This window comes from Notamacropus eugenii, chromosome 4, assembly GCF_028372415.1.
Source record: "Notamacropus eugenii isolate mMacEug1 chromosome 4, mMacEug1.pri_v2, whole genome shotgun sequence".
In the NCBI taxonomy this organism is placed as follows: Eukaryota; Metazoa; Chordata; class Mammalia; order Diprotodontia; family Macropodidae; genus Notamacropus; species Notamacropus eugenii.
The window spans coordinates 321,696,379-321,713,858 of NC_092875.1; the positions used below are offsets into that span (position 1 = coordinate 321,696,379).

At 40.1% G+C, this 17,480-nt stretch overlaps 1 protein-coding gene across 4 annotated transcripts in view; it reads right to left on the reverse strand.

Annotated features, from left to right (window-relative positions):
* LOC140502852 (unconventional myosin-Vb) overlaps nucleotides 1–17,480 on the reverse strand; it is a 556,148-nt gene that overhangs the window by 25,204 nt on the left and 513,464 nt on the right. For 3 of the 4 annotated variants that reach the window (XM_072606904.1, XM_072606905.1, XM_072606906.1), the window contains 3 exons: nucleotides 11,292–11,490; nucleotides 5,488–5,581; nucleotides 2,662–2,805 (listed from right to left, as the gene is read on the reverse strand). In XM_072606904.1, the coding sequence (XP_072463005.1) occupies nucleotides 2,662–2,805; nucleotides 5,488–5,581; nucleotides 11,292–11,490 (437 nt within the window). Of the gene's footprint in view, nucleotides 1–2,661; nucleotides 2,806–5,487; nucleotides 5,582–11,291; nucleotides 11,491–15,116; nucleotides 15,195–17,480 lie in introns of all 4 variants that reach the window. The other variant, XM_072606907.1, reaches the window with a different exon arrangement.

A 17,480-nucleotide genomic window follows, 5' to 3' on the forward strand; every position in this document is an offset into this window, starting at 1 on the left:
TGCCTGAGGCAGAATTTAAATCCAGGTCTTCATGACTCAAAGTCCAACTTTCTATCTACAACGCCTTTCTGCAAATCTCATGTGCCAAGGCAGTGTGACAAAGGGGTCCAAGCACAAAGGTGGTTGGATTCTGCCAGGTGCAGGTTGAGGCTAAAGACTGATCTCTTCCTCCTTTGATGGAATTGCTTTTACTATTTGTCTTAGTGATTTAACCATTGTCTACTGTCTTGTGGCAACTTTTACAATATTAATGTTTAATATGTGTTTTCAGTGTCTGTCTTATTTGTGTTTATTTGTGCCTATATTTTTCTTCTACTTCTCTCTCCTCCCTGCCTCTCACTGATCCAGAATCTGATGCCATGCTGAGTGTAAAGGTTAGGTGTCTAATGTACATTTGTTGCTTAACTGAGGAGAAGCTCTTTGGGGAAACATTATAGGAGATAAGTAATTAAATTCCCTAAGTTAATAGGTTAGTTATAACGTCTACTCTCCCTGCATACTAGTCACTTATGTGTTACACTTTCTAAACACCAAATACAAGTAAGATTCATTTTTAAGGATCTTTTTCTCTCTTAATTTGAGATCATGAACTTAAGAATCTCACATTTTATCTTAATGTGTCAAACTGCCAAGAATTACATATTAAAGATTGGACTCTGGTAGAGTTTTTGAATGAATATTCTGTCTCTATCTATCATCCAATGTTGATGCCACATTTAATGACTGAGCAAACCTCTATCTCTGGATCCACTGGGAAAAACTCATCTTTATAAGAGGTACTAGGCCAGGCTCTGGACTTAAAAAGTATAAAAAAAAATTGCAAATCCACAAACTAAACAACTAGACTGTAAAATCCTTGTAAGCAGATTTGTGTATTACACCCCTTATCCCCACAGAACCTAGGAGAGTAGGTGCTCAATACATTCTTTCTGGCTGATGGATGAAGTATTATCTCTGGAACTGGCATAGTACCATCTTCCTTCCCTCCCCTCTTCCTCTCCTTCTTTTGAGATCAGGCCTCCTATCTTGCCCAGGATGGAAGTATAGTCCCCCTCTTGGATCCAGTCCCACTTTGATGATCCCAGGAGCTTTGATCTTCTGTTTCCAACCTGGGCTGGTTTGTCCCTCCTTGGGTAACCTGGTGGCCCTCTGCTCCTGAGGGGCTCATCATATTGAGGCCAGATATAATATGGACCTCTAGCTGGCTTGGCACACTACAACTTGGAACTCACAGACCCAAGAGAACTGCCACCTTCCACCTCCCTAGTAAATATTATAGGAGTCCAGTATCATGTAGGCCATTGTTATACTTTTCAAAGCTCTTTCATCTCTCTTATTCATTTGATCTTCACAAGAGCCATATGATGCAAATATTTCATAGTATCTTCCCTTTATGTGAGAAAATAGAGATATAAAATTTCCCCTAAGTACTGCTTCCCTGTATCCCGCACATTTTTGTATGTTATTTGTTGTCATTCTCTTTAATGAAAGAGAATTTTAACGAAATGTTTTATTTTTCCTAGGATTTATTCTTTGACCTACTAATTCTTTAGGATTTGATTATTTAGTTTCCAATTAATTTTATCTGTCCATGACTTCTTATGCAATTTTTATTTTATCATGATCTAAAAAGGATGCACTTAATATTTCTGCTTTTCTGCATTTGGTTGTGAGGTTTTTATGCCCTAATACATGGTTAATTTTTGTGTAGGTGCCATGTACCACTGAGAGAAAGGTAGATTCATTTCTATTCCCATTCATTTTCTCTAGAGGTCTATCAAATCTAACTTTTCTAAAATTCTATTCATCTCCTTAACTTCTTTCCTGTTTATTTCTTGGTTGGATTTATCTAGTCATATGAGGAAACAGTTGAATGACTTGCTTGGGGGTGACTGACAATCAAAAGTAAAATCCAAATCTCCCAATATAAATTCCAAGGCCAATATAGTTGCCCATATAACTCACCCTGATGTGGAACAAGCCATGGCCAGAAGCAGCCAGGGACATCAGCAGGGAGAAAGGCCTTTTAGAGAACTGAAGCTAGTACCTGCTTAGGGTTCATGAAAGGGAAAAAGCCTTTGAGAAAGGCATCCTGTCTGCAAAGACTTCCCTAAGAATAAGTCTAGGGCTTCTAAAGATACATGTAAATATATGCATACATACATCTATATACATGAATGCCACCTGAGCCTGAAATGCATTTAGCCTAATCTCTTTCCAGTTCTTCAAGGAAAATCCTTCTTCCACATTTGAGACACCCTAAGTCTACTATCCCACCCTAACTCTTTGAATGAGGCAGTTACAGGTAGAGTAGAAGATTCCAGAGCAGTCAGCATGATGTCCACTGAAAATCGCTTCATCTCTGGCATTGTCTACAGCTTTAAGCCACTGAAAACAGTTATTTCTAGGAGTCAAAGGATCAGCAGCTCAGCCCAGAAATCACGTAGAGGTGCACCCTGGCCACTCTATCAGCACAATGCAATTCTTTTCCTCAGTCTAAACTTCCCTTCAGTATAAATACCAGAGGGGTAACCCTCTTCAAATTCCAGGCTTAGACTTGGAGGTAACCAGACCCACAGAGGAACAAATTTCCATTTTATCAAATTGTCCTCGAATTTCCAAAGCAACTGCTGAAATGAGAGGGTGATGAAACCTTCTAACCTGTTACCAGATTCCGAATGAGAAGGGGCTCATCTTCTTTGTAGTACTCCAGCATCCCTTGGAAATCCTTCTCCTTCCTTTGGACTGTGACCCGTCTGGTAAGCTCATGCTGCTTCCTCTCACTCTGTGCTAATGCTTGGGCAGCTACAGGGGAGAAGGACAAAAGGAAACATTAACTGATACTGTTAGATAAACCCTAGGACCAGCTGCGAGGCTGGGGAGATGATGATAACCAGATTGTTGCTGAGGTTTGTTGTTTGCCCTTCAATGCTGAAGAGAACCAATGACATCAGGAGGAGGATGTTTTCACTTGCAAGTGAATTGGAGGCAGGGCCGTGCAGTCATCAGCCTCACTCTCCTCTGGAGTCATCTGAGTCCAGTGACAAGACAAAAGTCAGGATGACTGGTGATGGCCTCCAATGCAGTGAGAGATCATGGCCTTTTTTTAAGCTATGGTCTTTCCCAGGTCTCAGTTTGTCTGAGACAACCTGCATTCAGCCTAATTTGCCTTCACAAAAGAATCAGTCTGGGAGGGGAAGACCCTAAACCAGTGAGTGGAAGGAAGGTCAGACTGACCTTTTCAGGCTTTCAGCTTCCTTGGGACAGAATACTCTAGGCTCTCCCAAGAGTCTCCAGCAGTTCACTATACCCTGCCTTCACTTGTTCTTAATGGTTCTAATACTGTACATTCCGTTCAGGGCAGGGACTAGCTCAGCAACCTTAATAACTCTCATTGGCAGGTTACTCTGTGTTCCCACTTAGGATCACAGAAGAGAGAATGGGCTCAATCTGAAACAAAAGGGCATTTAGGTTAATCAGAGGACCATGGGAGTTGTTAGACAGTACTGTGCATGGTTACAGAATTCAATTTAATTTCATAAGCATTTGATTGTATCTACTGTGAGCCATGAACTGTGCTAGGCATTGGAATTAAAAAATAAAAGTGACCCATGATATCACTGATATAAGGAATTCTCAGTGAGGAAACTTCCTCTCCCAAAGCACCTGCTCAGCAATTTACAGAGCTAAAGGGGACACTGAGAGGTTTAGTGACTTGACCAGGGTAACACAGTCAGTATGTGTTGGGATTTGAATGCAGGTCTTCCTGATTCCCAGGCCAGTTCTCTATTTCTAGACACTATGATACAAAAATAAAAATGAAAAAAAGCCTTGTCTTCTCTATAAAGTTGTAATGAAGGGTAAGATGGAGTCATTTTTACTGGATGCTTCACTTGGAGGCCCTAGGGGCAAAGGGCTTGATTAGATGACCTGAAAGGCCTTAGTTTAGCTGTGTTTGAAAATTCTGATCTCTTTCTAAGTGGATATGCCACATTAGGGATGATGGATGGCCCTTTAATTCCATAAGAAGAAATGGGGTAATGGGCAACATATCTTTTAGTTAAATAATTCTAACCTCAAAACTAAGCATTTAACACCAGTCCTTATCTATGAGTCATGGGGGTTTCAGAACTGATGGATCTTGGGCTTTCTAGAAGCAATTAGTCAAAAAAATTTATTTTCATTTGGTTAGCTCATACATGGAGGTACTTGAGACTCTCAAAGGCTAGGCAGGTTTCTGGAAAGACTTATCAGATAATTGAGCTTCTTGTATTTTAGTAGCCTACAAAAACAAAAATGAAACATCGGCTTGAACCAAGTGAAAGAAACCGCAAGGTGTTGACATAATGCAAGAGGCTGGTATGCAAGAAATGGAGATTCCCCATTAACAAACTTTCATTGAGGACCTACTGTGTGCAGGGCCAGGAGGTAACACAAAGACTTATAAGACATGACATAGCTACTTTCAACTGGTTGATCCATGAGTTTCAGACACAACTGTATGCATATAGATAACAATATAAAAGTATAATATTCTAAGTGTCCAAAAAGTGGTGGAGGTAAGATGTGCTAGAAGGCAGACTGAAGATTCATTATAACTGAAGTGGTCAGGGAAGGAACTTTTTGGGAAATAAGGAGAAAGAGGCATAGAGAGATGACAGGGATCATGGAGGGCTTTATCTTATAGGTAATGGAAAGCCATGGAAGTTTTCTTATTAGCTGAGGACATGTAAGGACAGCTAAGTGACACAGTGGATAGAACACTGCACCTGGAGTCAGGAAGACTCATCTTTCTGAGTACAAATCTGGCCTCAGACACTAACTAAGTGACCCTGGGCATGTCACTTAACCCTGCCTGTTTCATTTTCCTCATCTGTAAAATGAACTGGAGAAGGAAATGGCAAACCACCCCATTACCTTTGCCAAGAAAACCCCAAATAGGGTCATGAAGAATGGGTTATGACTGAACAACTGAGCAAGGGGAAACATGCATGTTGAAGTTCTGCTCTGCCTTCAAAATCCAGCTCAGGAACATCTTCAGGAATCTCTGTCTTAGGTCTAAGAGTGATTTCCCCTCCTCAAATTTTCCTAGAGAACTTATTTTGATCTCTTTGCCCTTATTACAATATATTTTACAGATTTTACAGCTATACATGCTGTATTTACTTAGTAGCATGTTAGCTCTTTGAGGAAGGGGAAATGTGTCACTTTCATCTTAATCCCCTCCAGTGCCTAGTTTAGTACATCATACTGAGGTGCCTAACAATTATCTGTCAAAAAGAATTGACAAAACACCCAGGGGGCAAAAGAACAAAATAAAATCTTGATAAATACAAAGAAATCCCAGAAAAGGCAGGAAACTTCTTGGCAGAAAATGGGAAACAACAATTCAGTTTCCCCACTTCTCTTAAAACAACTACCCAATCCTAGGCCCTGCCTCCTCCCTCCCCATGCCCAGCATTACCAACTCTCATCATTATTAAGTACCTTCTAGATCCTGGACTTTTTTCATATAAATCTTCAATTGTTTTTTCAGTTTCTTCTCATTCTTTTCCAGCTTTTCTACCAATTCTTTTAGGTCCTAAAACCAGAAGGAAGAAGTTAGAGGAGAAAAGTATGTAAACTTGACTTTGGTAAACTCTGTGGTTTTCCAAGAAAGGGACTCATCCGGACCCTGCCAACAGCTGTCCCTGAAAGAATATGAGGCACTGTTGGACAGCCAGGAGCCACACCTTGCCAGGAATTCAGTTCCAATTCAGAGTCTGTTTTCACATTAAAAATGGAACAAATATCTTTACAACATTCAAGCCTTCTGGCAGCCTGTCAAATTCCACAGTTTCTCATTACTCCACCAAACCTGAAGGAAGCACACACCCAACTTGGGTGCACACAGCAGGTGCACCCTCTAAAGGAACGGACCTGGGTGAGAGACCTGGGTGAGGTATGTCAATAGCAGGGCTGGACAAGGACAATTAGAGCTGAGAGGGAGAGCAAGACAGTAGCTGCAGCCCCACCAAAGTTCTCAGCAGCCACTGGGAACGAAGGTGTTTGAGCAATGGGAAATAGTAAACTACTCCAGTATCTTTGCCAACAAAACCCCAAATGGGGTCACGAAGAGTTGGACACGACTGAAGTGACCAAACAGCATGTGACTACATACTCCAAAATGTGTCTATACATGTATATGTAAGTTGCCCCTTCTACTCAACAATGGTATGAATTAATCTCTCTTTTTAATCAAGGCTCCTCTGAGAAGAGGGTCCAAATGAAAAACTGGAGATTCCACAATAGTATTGCATGACCAAGATTATGAAATCGATTTTTACCATGTCAGTTAGACATGAAGTCATGAATTAGCTCTTAGAACTTAGAATGTGGATCAGTAGGGGCTTGGTTAGATTCTTAGAATTGCCCAGAGCACTGAGAGATGACTTGCCAAGGTTCATAAAGTCAATGTATTAGGGTGAGACTGGAATGTGAGGCTCCATGGCTACATCATGGACACTTGACACTCACTAGCTGTGTGACCTTGGGCAAATCACTTAACCCCAATTTGCCTCATCCTGGGTCATCTCCGGTCATCCTGATGTATATCTGGTCACTAGACTCAGATGGCTCTGGAGGAGAAGTGAGGCTGGTGACCTGCACAGCCCTCCCCTCACTGAAAACAAAGTCAAGTGCAAGTCATGTCGTTATTTCAATGAATGCTGGGCAGTACTACCCCTTTCCATACTATTTTCCTCTCCTTATCTAATGCCAGTTAGGGGCAGATTCAGCCTCATTTAGCTTAACAGGCTTTCTTCTAAAGAGGGATCATCACCTCACCCAACTTTACTGCTTTGGAATTCTGTGATTTTAATTAGTGTGCACATTGATATGGATGTCTACGCATAAATATGGAAGTCCTTTCTTCCACTGCCATATCTTGGCCTTATCTTTGGCCAAGGCTTTGGCCATATCTTGGTAATATTTTGCCTTGGTAACATCTTTCACAAATTGCCCCCTTCTCCCCTCTGACACTGTCACCACCCTGGTGCTGACCTTTACTATACCGCATCCCTGGACTACTGCACTAGCTTACTAACTGGTCTCCTTACTACAAGTCTCTCTTCATTCCAATGTATCTTTCCCTTAGCTATCAAATTAATCTTCCTAAAGGGCAGATCTGACCATGTCACCCACTTACTCAATAAAATTCAGTGACTATCACTTTCAGGATCAAATGTAAACCCTCTATTTGGCATTCACAACCCTTCATAAGTGGCCCACTTTCAGTTTTCTTGCTTCTTATACAGATACCCCTCCCCAATTTACTCTGAAATCCAGTGATACTGGCCTTATTGCTGCCTAGGATACTATACATCCTGCCTTTTCAATGTTGACTTTCCACAGTATTTTCACAGGCTGTTCCCCATGGTTTGGAATGCTCTCAATCTTCATCTCCACTCCTGGCTCCCCAGGGCTTCAAGGAGTTTATAACCCTTTATAACATTCTTTTTTTCCCTAGGAAAAATATTTTTTTCCCCAATTAAATGTAAAAACAATTTTAACCTTAATTTTTTTTTTTTTTTTTTTTACAATTTTGAGTTCTAAATTCTCTTCCACACTCCTTCCCCTCCTTCCTCATGGAGCAGGCAAGCAATTTGCCCTTTATAAACATTCTTGGTCTGGGAAAGCCACTTGTCTACATTTGACAGAGAGGATCTACCCAAAATACTGGGCTCCATTTTTGTTTTCTCCTGACATTGTAGTTTTTCTGATAGACATACTGTTAGTGAGGTATACAGGGGTCATGTGGACTTTTTAGGGTCAAGTGATGATGCCCCTTGATTTTACCATGTGATTAACCTGTCTTTTTTCTTTTTGATCATACATTTCTTTGGTGACATTTTTTGCTACAATTATTCATAATTCTTTGTTATGCACTACTGACTGATCACACCTATCACGTCTTCTCCATTGCCCTAGTGAGTCCTCATTTTAAATTCTTTGCAGTTGTAGTGCTATACAACTCATAGCTATAACACTAAATTGGTATACTGGTATTAAAAAGATGAGCTTTTTTTCTGGAAAAGTTTAAGGTAATTAAAGGAGTTTTGGATTTTCTTGAAGGCAAATTACATCTGTGATGTCAAATTCAAATAGAAACTGATCCTTGCAGGTCACATATTGACGTAGAATACCACGAATTAACATTATTCATGTTATATTGTATTTTTATTTATTTTGTTAAACATTTCCCAATTACATTTTAGTCTACTTGGCACTGAAGAGTTTGACACCTCTACTCCAGAACATTTCTCTTTGTTTTTAATTTTGGGTCCCTTCTCCCTTGGCATAAGGGTAAATGGTAGCAGTGGGATTAATGATCTAACTCTCCACAGGCTTAGAAGTTCTTCCTCATGTCAGGGGCCCCTCACAGGTTAGTTACAAATATAGCACAAACTTCTTAAAGGCAATGGTCTACTGCAGGGGGTAATTTCTAGATTAGGAATTCATGAACTTGTTTAGAAAATATTTTGACAACTGAATTTCAATACAATTGATTTACTTTGTAATCCTACGTATTTTATTATGGCAATTAAAAACATTGTTCTAAGAATAATGGCAGAGAAAAAAATTAAGAACTCCTGTACTGGACTCTTATGGACCTGGCTATATGTCCTTTCTATGCCCTTTATTGTGAAATAAAACTGCATTATGTTTTGAAGCCTTGTGAACTTTGGTGTTTATGAAATGTGCTTATAGCTACCTTAGAGGGAATGTGAAATTTGCTAGAATTTCCAGGTTCATTCTGGGTGGAGGTAACAAGCCAGATTAGTGAGCTGATAGGCACCTTGTTTGTGGATGCCAAATACAAAAATTCTGAGTTTCTACCTGGGGAGCAATGAGCCAAATAAGTTTGAGGTTATTCCAAAGTGTATCTAGGATCTTTATGTCCAAAGGGCGACTGACACAAATATTTACAATAGCTTCACAGACTTACCGAATTTCAGGGGTTAGAAGCGACCTTAGCAGCCATCTAGGCCAACCCACATGCAAAAGGAATCCTCACTATGCCTCACCCAACAAATGCTTATCTAGTTTCTTTTTTGAAGACTTTGACGAAGGGGAAACTAAGGGCCTCTCCAGGCAGCTTATTCAACTTTTGGACAGCTCTAGTTGTTACCAAATTTCTGTCTCAAGTTCTTTCCATTGCTAGCTTCTGGGGCTAACAAGACAATGTATTTGATCAATACAAGACAATGTATTTGAAATACACTGAAGATGGCTATCATCTTCCCTGGGTTTCTCTTCCCAGTGTTAAAGCCAATTTCTTCAATAAAATGTCATAAAATATGCTGCAATGTTTTCAAATTTCACAATTATATCAAAAATAATGTTAATTGTGGACATTAGATCCATTCCCCTTTCAGCTGATCATCCATATACAAGGGATGTTGTCAATACCTATTTCAAATAACAACTGAGATTGCTATGTAGTACTTCAAACACTTTACTCATATTATCTCGTTTGATCCTCAGAACAGCCTGGAGGGTTTTGGTGGGTACTATAGGCATGATCATTATCATTTTATGGAAGAGGAAACTGAGTTCAGAGGTTGATGAATTCCTTATGGTCATGCAGAGGAAGGAGTTATATTGAGATCTTCCTGAATATGAGGGCAATATTCTACTCACTAAACCACACTGTCTTTCCTTGGATTTTGGATATGAAACAATTACTAAAGGCCACATTGCATATGCCTGTGCCTAGCTTCTGACCCAGAAATACTGCTACTAGGTCTGTACCCCAAAGAGATCAAAGAAAGAAGAAAAGGATCCATATGTACAAAAATATTTATGGTACCTCTTATTGTGGTACCAAAGAATTGGAAATTTAGGGGTGCCCATCAATGGAGGAATGGCTGAACAAGTTATGATATATGACTGGGATGTAAGAAATGATGAAGTAGATGGTTTTAGAAAAACTTGGCAAGACTTATATGAACTGATGCCAGGTGAAGTGTGCAGAACCAGAAGGACATCTTATACTATAATAGCAGTATTTTAAAGATAATCAACTTCAAAAGGCTTAGCAACTCTGATCAACACAACGGCTCAGCAGAATCATAAAAAATTCATGATGAAACACACTATCCACCTTCAAAATCTTCCTATCTTCCTTTCTTCCTTCCTCCCCTCTCAAATTCTTTCTTTTTTTAGATACAGCTAATGAGGAAATTTGTTTTGCATAACTATATATTTATAATAATTATTTTTGTCTTTGCAATAGGTAGGAAAAGGCAAGGGGGACTGGGACTGGATCTGAAAATAAAGTAAAACTGAATTAAAAAAACCCCACAGTGCCTTGAAAATTCTAAAGGGTCTGGCTTAAGGTTTTACCAAGGGCCCAAGCCTTGGTCAGGAACCTCAAACACCTTATTTCCCATGGCTCTCCAACATGAAGTTTGACTTCCTTAATGTCCCACAAGCAGGGGTATTCTAGAGCCAACTCATATTGGCTCAAAAGTGCTGATAATTAAACTTTCAGTGTTAGCTTTTATACCTCAGAAATTGGCAAACACTATAAATCAGTGCTTGATTTGTTTTGTTGATTGTCCAGGCTCAAGAAAGTAACAGAGGAAATGTTAATGATGTAGATTAAACTTAAAAGTGGGGCATACTTTTCTTTAGACAGCTGGCTGTTAAACATTTACCAGCACACCCTTACTTATGATCCTGAGTCTCTTTTCACCTACTTACTTACCTTTCAAGGCCTTGCTCACATCCCACCTCTTTTTAGTCCACGCTAGCCCATACTGGCCTTTCCCTTTTGTAAATTTACTGTCAAATTTACCATTTATCCCATGGAATCTCACACCACATTGTCCTTTGTGGTTGTATGTCTCATGTGTGTACATCCTTCCTCCCTAACTAGACGTTAAGGTCTTTTTTTTTTTTTTTGAGGCAGCTGGGGTTAAGTGACTTGCCCGGGGTCACATGGTTAATTTCTGAGGTCACACTTTTTGAACTCAGGTCCCTCTGACTGCAAGACTGTTGCTCTATCTACTATACCACCTAGCTGCTACCCAGACTGTAAGCTCTTCTCCTTCTCTAGTATCTGCACTGTTCCCAGTTTGTAGTAGATGCTTACCTATAATTTGTTGTGCTGATATAATAATGTATTGCATGGCTCTTATTCCATGCACATGCTCCATGCGCAAGACTATAACCTAGGGTCACCATGTTGTAGCCACACACATTTCTACCAAGATAGGACTTTCAGGAGGCAAATTCAGTCTCCTTACCAGGTTTTCATTGGTCAGTCGAGATATTTCTTGTTGGATTCCAAACTCCACTTGGGCCTCAGGAGACAGCAGAAGCGTCTGGCAGAAGGTCTGTTGCTGCTTATCCATTTCCTCTTTCAGGGTTTCAATCTGGCTCTTCAGAGACTCCTTCTCCTCCTCATGCTCTCGACTCTGGGCCTGGAGTTGGGCTTCTAACAGCCTGTGAGAGGAAGGAGGGCACATTGACTTCTTTGTCAAATACCTAACATTAGGCTGGTATCTCAGAAGAGCAGCACAAGCCGACCTCCAGCAGAGGATGGGATGAAAACTGACACACTGACAGGACAGAGAAAACGAAAATTCTGGAACGAGCAAACAAGTACATTCCCAAGAAGCTAATGGCTAGAAAGGGCTGGTCACAGGACTTGAAAACCAGGCAGCTTTAACCTGTCTCACTTTCAAACTCTGTTATAAACACAGAGAATTTTGGCAGTAAGGCTTATCACTACATCAAGACATGAAAGCAAGGATGCACTTCTCACACTTTATGGTACTACAGCTACTGGAAAAATCCTGACACTCACCACAAAGCCCAAATGGGAACCCTCCTATTGGGGGAAAACATTAGCACAGAGGAAGGATTAGCAAAGGCTTGCTGAGTGACTGATGAGCAGATCTGATTAATTATTTTCCCTTTCATAAAAAATAACAGTTCACATTTCATAGTGCTTGAAAGTAGACAAAACACTCTCCTCACAGCCACCCTGTAAGGTAAGAAGTAGAAGGACTATCATCCCCATTTTACAGATGAGGAAAAGATAAAGTGACTTATCCAGGATCACATAGCTAGGAAGGGGCAGAGCCAGGATTTAATCTAGGACTACTGACTCCCAGACTATTAGTTGCTTCCTGTGTATTATCATGAAATTTTGAAAGGGAAAGTATTTGCTCCCCTGCCCCTAGCATCCTCTACTTAATTATTTTTTAATGCTTTGAAAAAAAAACTGCTGTTAACAAGTTCAAGATGACTTTAAGAACATCAATTTGTTTGCTAGTTGAAGGCAGAGGGATCTAGATTACAGTAACTGGCTGGGGGAAAAGGAAAAGATAACAGGGTTTCCAGATTTGAGTTAACTGTGTGACTTTGGGTGGAGGAACATGGTGTAATGAGTTTTGACCTGAAAGTCAGAATTAGCACCCCAGGTTTGTCACTTAGTACTTGGGTGACTTTGGGTAAGTTACTTAACTTCTATGAGCCTCAGGTTCCTTATCTGTAAAATGGAAATAATTTTTATATTATTTTCACAGAATTGTTGTGAGGTTCAAATGAGAAGGCACATGCAATCATAAAGCTCTTTAAGCTTTGTTTGCAGTAAAAGAAATATGATCTTTTATTGTTTAGTGAGTAAGGATGAGGATTATATTTGATCACTGTCTCTTCAGGCCCATGCCTTAGGGTGAAAAAAACATGTGGGGAAAACAAGGAAATTATTGTCAGTAAATGTTGATTATGGAGTCCTAGTTTCACTCTAAAATATCCAATATTTATTATTCATACAAAATATCAATATTCTAGATAGGTTGGAGATTTGTGTTCTAGGTGGAGCCAGAGCTTACTAGATATAAATTAATCCCTAGGCTTTGTTAGGATACAAGGAAAAAACATGACCGGTCTCTAGTACAGTAATATGTATGGAGTCGATACATCATCAGTACTTGGAGATGAATATAGTAAAGACCAGCTAACACCTTTTGCCATATGTACATGTCAGATCATAGGATGGTAGATTAAATCTTGGAAGGGACCTTAGAGGCCAGCCATTAGTTCTAACATCCCCGTTTTACAGATGAGGAAATTGAAAAACAATGAGGGAAAATGACTTGTTAAGGGTCACAAAACTAGTAAATACCTGAAGTAGGATTTGAACTCATACCTTCTTGATTTTAACTCCAATGCCCTATGCACTATACCACACTTCAGGGATATAGGTGCAATAGCATTCATGTAAGACAAACAATTTGGTGTCTGAGGTTGGAGATGGACACAAGGCCTCTTGAAGTCATAAGACTCTGGAAAATGAGAGCATGGACTTCAAGCTGGGTGTAGTTTGTCACTATTTGAGAGACTCCTTCTGGAAGTCAATGAGGGGGCTCATCACCTTAATCCCATGAAGTAGAGTGGGGATTTACAGGATGAATTATGTTACTTTTCCAGGACAGGGTCCTGCTTCAAAATGGCAGCCCTTAAGGTCAGGGCACCTCCGTACAGTAAGAGAACTGGAAACCAGGAAGGTCAGTAGGAATGAAAGACTGAATGCAATTCAGAGAGTGAGGACCCTGAGTGCTGGTATGGGCTACTAATGTAACCAGTAGGGCAGGAAATCTGGAGGGAGTTGATGCAGTGTGTGCCTTGGGCTTCTTGTCCACAGGGTACTGTTTACCCAGGATCAAATGACAAATGCCCATGTGTTCTGACATGTACTACCTTACAGTCTGGCCATGAAGCCTGTAGCATGGACTGCCTCTGTGCAGGTGAGCTGTGTGTGCAGGTGAGCTGTGTGTGCAGGTGAGCTGTGTGTGCGTGTGTGTGCGTGTGTGTGTGTGTGTGTGTGTGTGTACAGCAGCCAAATCTGAGATCCTGGGCATAAACACAATTCCCTGAGTTAGCCCCATTCATCCACCTACATATTCTCACAGCTTGGGTTACCAGTGGACCAGGCACCAGAGGAAATGCATAAGACACTAAAACAGGAATGCCATCCTTCTCACTATCTTGACTCTAGGAAACCAGACAAAAGAAAGGACACATCCCCATTTTATAGATAAGGAAACTGAGACTTAGCCAGAGTCACAATGGCTAGGACGTGTCAGTGGTAAGATATGAATCTAGGCCTTCCTGGTTCCAGGTCTATCCAGCACTCTCTCCTCTGGGCCATGCCTTACTGCCTCTCTCATACACTAATGACTGCAATTTGAGAGCAATAAAACTTAGTACAGATGAAAAAATGAACAGAAGGGCACATAGGAAAGAAGAACATTACCTTTATAGCAAACTAGAAATGATTTACGCATGATTTTATTCTTTTATTAATAAAAGTAATTGATATTATTTGCGACTGATAAAATAATTGCTTTAATTTTTGCAGGTGCATTAAGTTTACTTTGTCATTTGATTCTCATAACCATCTGAAGAAGTAGGCACCACAGGGGTTATTATACCCATTTATAAGAGAGAGAGACTGAGGATGAGAGATGTTCGGTAACTTGCCCATAGTCATACAGCTATCATGAGTCACAGAAATTCAAATCCAGGTTTCTCTTGATCCCAAGTCCAGTTCTTCCTGTTTCTTGTTTATTTGATGACTGCTGTGGAGACTGCTTAAGTTTATAATAAAAATTATGTCTTAAAAATTGAAAACCTGGGTTTCTTAATCTCAGTTCTCACACTGGTCATATGACATTGGGTAAAGTCATTTATCCTTTCTGGTCTTCAGTTTCTTCATCTGTAAAATGGGGGTGAAAAATATCTTTCCTACCTGCATCAGCTGGTTATAAGAATCAGGAGAAAACACATATGGAATTTCTTAGGAAACATTCCAGTTTTGGACAAATGTAAGGTATTGTGAGCACCATGATTGCCTTGTTCACATGGAGGCTCTCTCTAGCCCTGCTACAAAAAGCACAGTAGGAAGGAAGGGGACTGAGACATCAGGCACCAAGCACATAAAAACAAGTGAGTGAGTTATCTGTGACCCTAATTGTACTCTTGTTAATATAGCCAGAACAAGTAGCTGAACAGGCATGGACAGGCAGAGCAGAAACAGGAAGGAAAGAATATTATTTGACCTGGCAACTTGCTTTAGGCCTTGGTAGGCCAAGCCGAGTTCTCCATCTTCATTCAAATATCCCCAATCCTCAGTCTTGCTAGAAATAAAGGACAGGAGAAAAAAAAAGGAAACCAGTAGATAGAAAAGATAGATAGTCAGACAGATATATCAGAAGGGAAAGTTCAGAAAGCCCAGTGAGCCCAGCTATGGTTCGAAAAAAAAAAAAAAAAGGAAAGCTACAGATCAAATGTAAGATACAGTCAGATAAGTGAAAGATAAGATCATTATATGATCTATATATTATCTCATTCCTCTCAAATACATAGCAAAACCTTGGGAGAATTACCAGGCTTTTGTTTTTAAGATCTAGTTAACCATCATGGGAATAGATCTTTCATGCCTCATGCCATCATCACCTGTGAATTCTGCAAATGAGCCAAGCAGGGCAAATACATCGCCAAAGATAAAGAAAAGGGTAACTTACTCATGGTGCCTCTGGGAATCAGCTCTAATGAGGAGGAGGAGGGATAAAAGTCCCATGGCACAATGAAAGCCTTTATACACATACACATATACATACATACATACATACAACACAGAATTGCATTTACCTGAATGATCAAGGGCCCAGGGAGGGAGAGAAAGAGAGCAAGGAAAGCTTGCACAGCCAAGGCAGAGAGAAAAGGGTCCACTTCCTCAGTGGGTAGAGGGGATGGGAGTACTCGAGATGGAAAAGCAAATGATTTAGAATGCCAAGCAGGAAGATGGAATGATTCACCACTACCTCACCACCTACAGATTCATGACGTTAATGATTTTGAGACAATCTGGCACTGCTTAAATAAAAAATAGCGGAATGCATGCAGAAATCTGGTATCTTTTGTTGAGAGAGTGGCTATCTCGTATTATATCTTTCCTATCTCGAATTGTAAGATTTTTTGAGGACAAGTGAATATTAGTCAACCCAATGCCAAACACTGCTTCAGAGTCCTGTGCAAAGAAGCGACTTAATTAATGCCTCTTATTGATAACTGAGCTATTCCACCCTATCTGTCCATCTTTGAATAGTGCCCAGAGTATCAGACCTTTCTCATTTCCATCCCAACTCCCCTCTTCCCTTTACTCATAAACTCATACTCTTTACTCTCTCAGGGCTGACTACATCTGTGCTAATGAATGCACAGAATTCTCCTGCTCTGTGATCAATTCATTACAAAAATATTTATTGTCAATCAGTTCTAGGCAACAGATACTAATAAAGTCATTAGATGATACACTGGAGATATGACATATATAGATCCCTATTACAAACAGTATGGCATCATCATTACATTAGAGGTTTATAGAACAAAGGGGGGATTCCTTACCAAGGACAAGATGGAGTGTGAGAGAAAAATATATAGAAGAGGTAGCTTTTGAGTTAGGTTTCAAAGCAAGAGAAGGAATTCAACAGGCAAAGCCATGGAAAAAGAGTATGGGGAAGAGAATATGAGAAAAGCATGGAAATACAGATAGTGTTAGAATATGGAAGACTTTGAGCAACAGGCAAAGTAATATAAACTTTATTCAGGAGGCAATAGAAAATTACTGAAGATTTTTTTAGTGGAGGAGTGACCTGACCAGATGTGGAAGTTATTCTGAAAGTGGTATGGAAGATGGATCAGAGGAGGTAAGAAGACCTATCAGGATGCTCTTAGAGTAGTCCAGAGCTATGGCAATGCGGGTGATAACAATGGAAGTAGAGGTAAGGGAAAGGACAGAAGACCTACTCCAGGAGTAAAAACAACAGGACTTAGTAACAACTAACGGTCAATAAGAGGGATGAGCCACAAATGATAAAAACGTTCAAATATGGAAAAGGGGTGAAAATGTGGTGGTAACCTTGAATGAAAGTGATATCATTAAGAAGAGCAGGTTTAGGAGAAAAGATTAGTGTGATTTTTGGACAAATTGGGCTTGAAATATTGGCAGGACATCCAGGCAGAGAAGTTAGATTAATAGGTACCAATGTCTAGATAATATAAGTGTATTTTAACTGCAGTCTTTGGGTCCAGGTCATACCTTAACTGAAAGGAATGCCATAGTTGGGAATTTCTGTCAATATGACTGGTTCTTGGAGGAAAGACCACAGACTCTCAGAAGTGAAAGTGACCTTTGAGATCATGAAGCATATGCAGAGTATGCAGTCATATTACATTGCTTTCACATACATTGTCTTACTCAGTACCCATCACAACCCCTCAAACTAAAATAAGGAAACTGAAGCCACAAAAGATTGAGTGATTTGCTTAAGATGATGTAGCAGAGCCCAGGCTAGAACCCAGATATTTTTGAATTCTATTTATTGCTCTTCCCACTACACTATGCCAAGACATTTTGGGGG